Source organism: Symsagittifera roscoffensis, chromosome 1, assembly GCF_963678635.1.
Source record: "Symsagittifera roscoffensis chromosome 1, txSymRosc1.1, whole genome shotgun sequence".
In the NCBI taxonomy this organism is placed as follows: domain Eukaryota; kingdom Metazoa; phylum Xenacoelomorpha; order Acoela; family Convolutidae; genus Symsagittifera; species Symsagittifera roscoffensis.
Window position 1 is genome coordinate 45,328,597 of NC_087062.1, and position 1,203 is coordinate 45,329,799.

The window sequence follows — 1,203 nt, forward strand, 5'->3', positions numbered from 1 at the left end:
TGTGTTGTAACCAGTGAGTCCCGTTTTACCAGCCATTTGCAAAGTCGTTAGCCGGAAAATGTCTTCCTTTTTTGGTGCAAACATGAATAGTTCCTTTTCTCCGCTGCTTGAGCTGTGAAATATGCGCTGGAAAAACTCTTCTATTTTTTCAAAGTCTCTTAAATTAGCCCCGTTTTCATCTTTGTCTTTCCAAGAGTTTTTAACGTAAATGTTTTGTAGTTCGAACAGCTGAAAGTGAAAGTTGCAACTTTCAGCCAATTGATTGGCTAGACACGTAAATTTCTCAACTCTTTCCCAATTCAAACTCGTTTTTAGTTTTTTTAGCATTGGTCTGAAGTCAGCTTGGACATCGCTTTGTTTTTCATCCCTCATCATAACAGCAATTCCGCATTCGCGACATGTTTGTCTAATATCCTCAACCATTTTCCGCAATTTCGGTAAATTTATGATCTTTTCCGGCCTTGATCCGTTAATCTCAACAAGGACCCGGTCTAACAAATCGTTTTTAACCATAATATTTCCGATGATTTTGATTCGGTTCTGATGATTTTGAGTTATTTCGCTAATCTTTGAGTCATCCTGCTTTTCGATGTTTTGATTTACTTCGATGAAAACATTCATCTTGCCTTTTCCTAAGTCGAGACATAAATTCACAATATGGTCTTTTCTCAGTGTTGTATCTTCAGCAAGAGCGGTTGCGATGATGCTCGAAGTTTCCGGAACTTTAAATAAGACAAGAGAGTATGTGTTTTGTGAGTATTGTTTTGCGCTGGTGTAAGCCATCTTTTTCAGGTGGCTTTCTCCGTCAATGGATCTGGGAAGAGAGAATACGCGTTGCTTCTCACCTTCGAGATACGGCAACGACGGCTCCAAGCTGTCGCAAAAAGCTCTGATTTGTTTTTCGTTCATTTGAGTATAAATGTGAGAACATAAAAGACCAAATTAAGACCAACTATTACTGTTTTCATCAAAACTTGTTATGGTTTTGACTAATAAATATTTTCAACAATAAAACCAACGCTTGATCAAATATGGACTGTGAATAATCAAAGTGCGTAAGCTTTAATAATTTTTGATCGAATGTTTAGAAAAAAATACAACTGTTTCGCGAAGAGATTCTTTTCAACCAAAATCAACCTTCACTTTTTTCCACCTAAGATCGAGATTTACAAGACATATAAAAATAAGTAGAAAAGTTTCCTC

At 36.7% G+C, this 1,203-nt stretch overlaps 1 protein-coding gene across 1 annotated transcript in view; it reads right to left on the reverse strand.

The window, feature by feature from the left end:
- LOC134856772 (uncharacterized) overlaps positions 1-961 on the reverse strand; it is a gene marked incomplete in the record, with an annotated part of 21,545 nt that extends 20,584 nt beyond the window's left edge. The window contains 1 exon segment of the mRNA XM_063873043.1: positions 1-961. Coding sequence (XP_063729113.1) covers positions 1-909 — 909 coding nt within the window.
- Between the last annotated feature and the right edge of the window lie 242 nt (positions 962-1,203).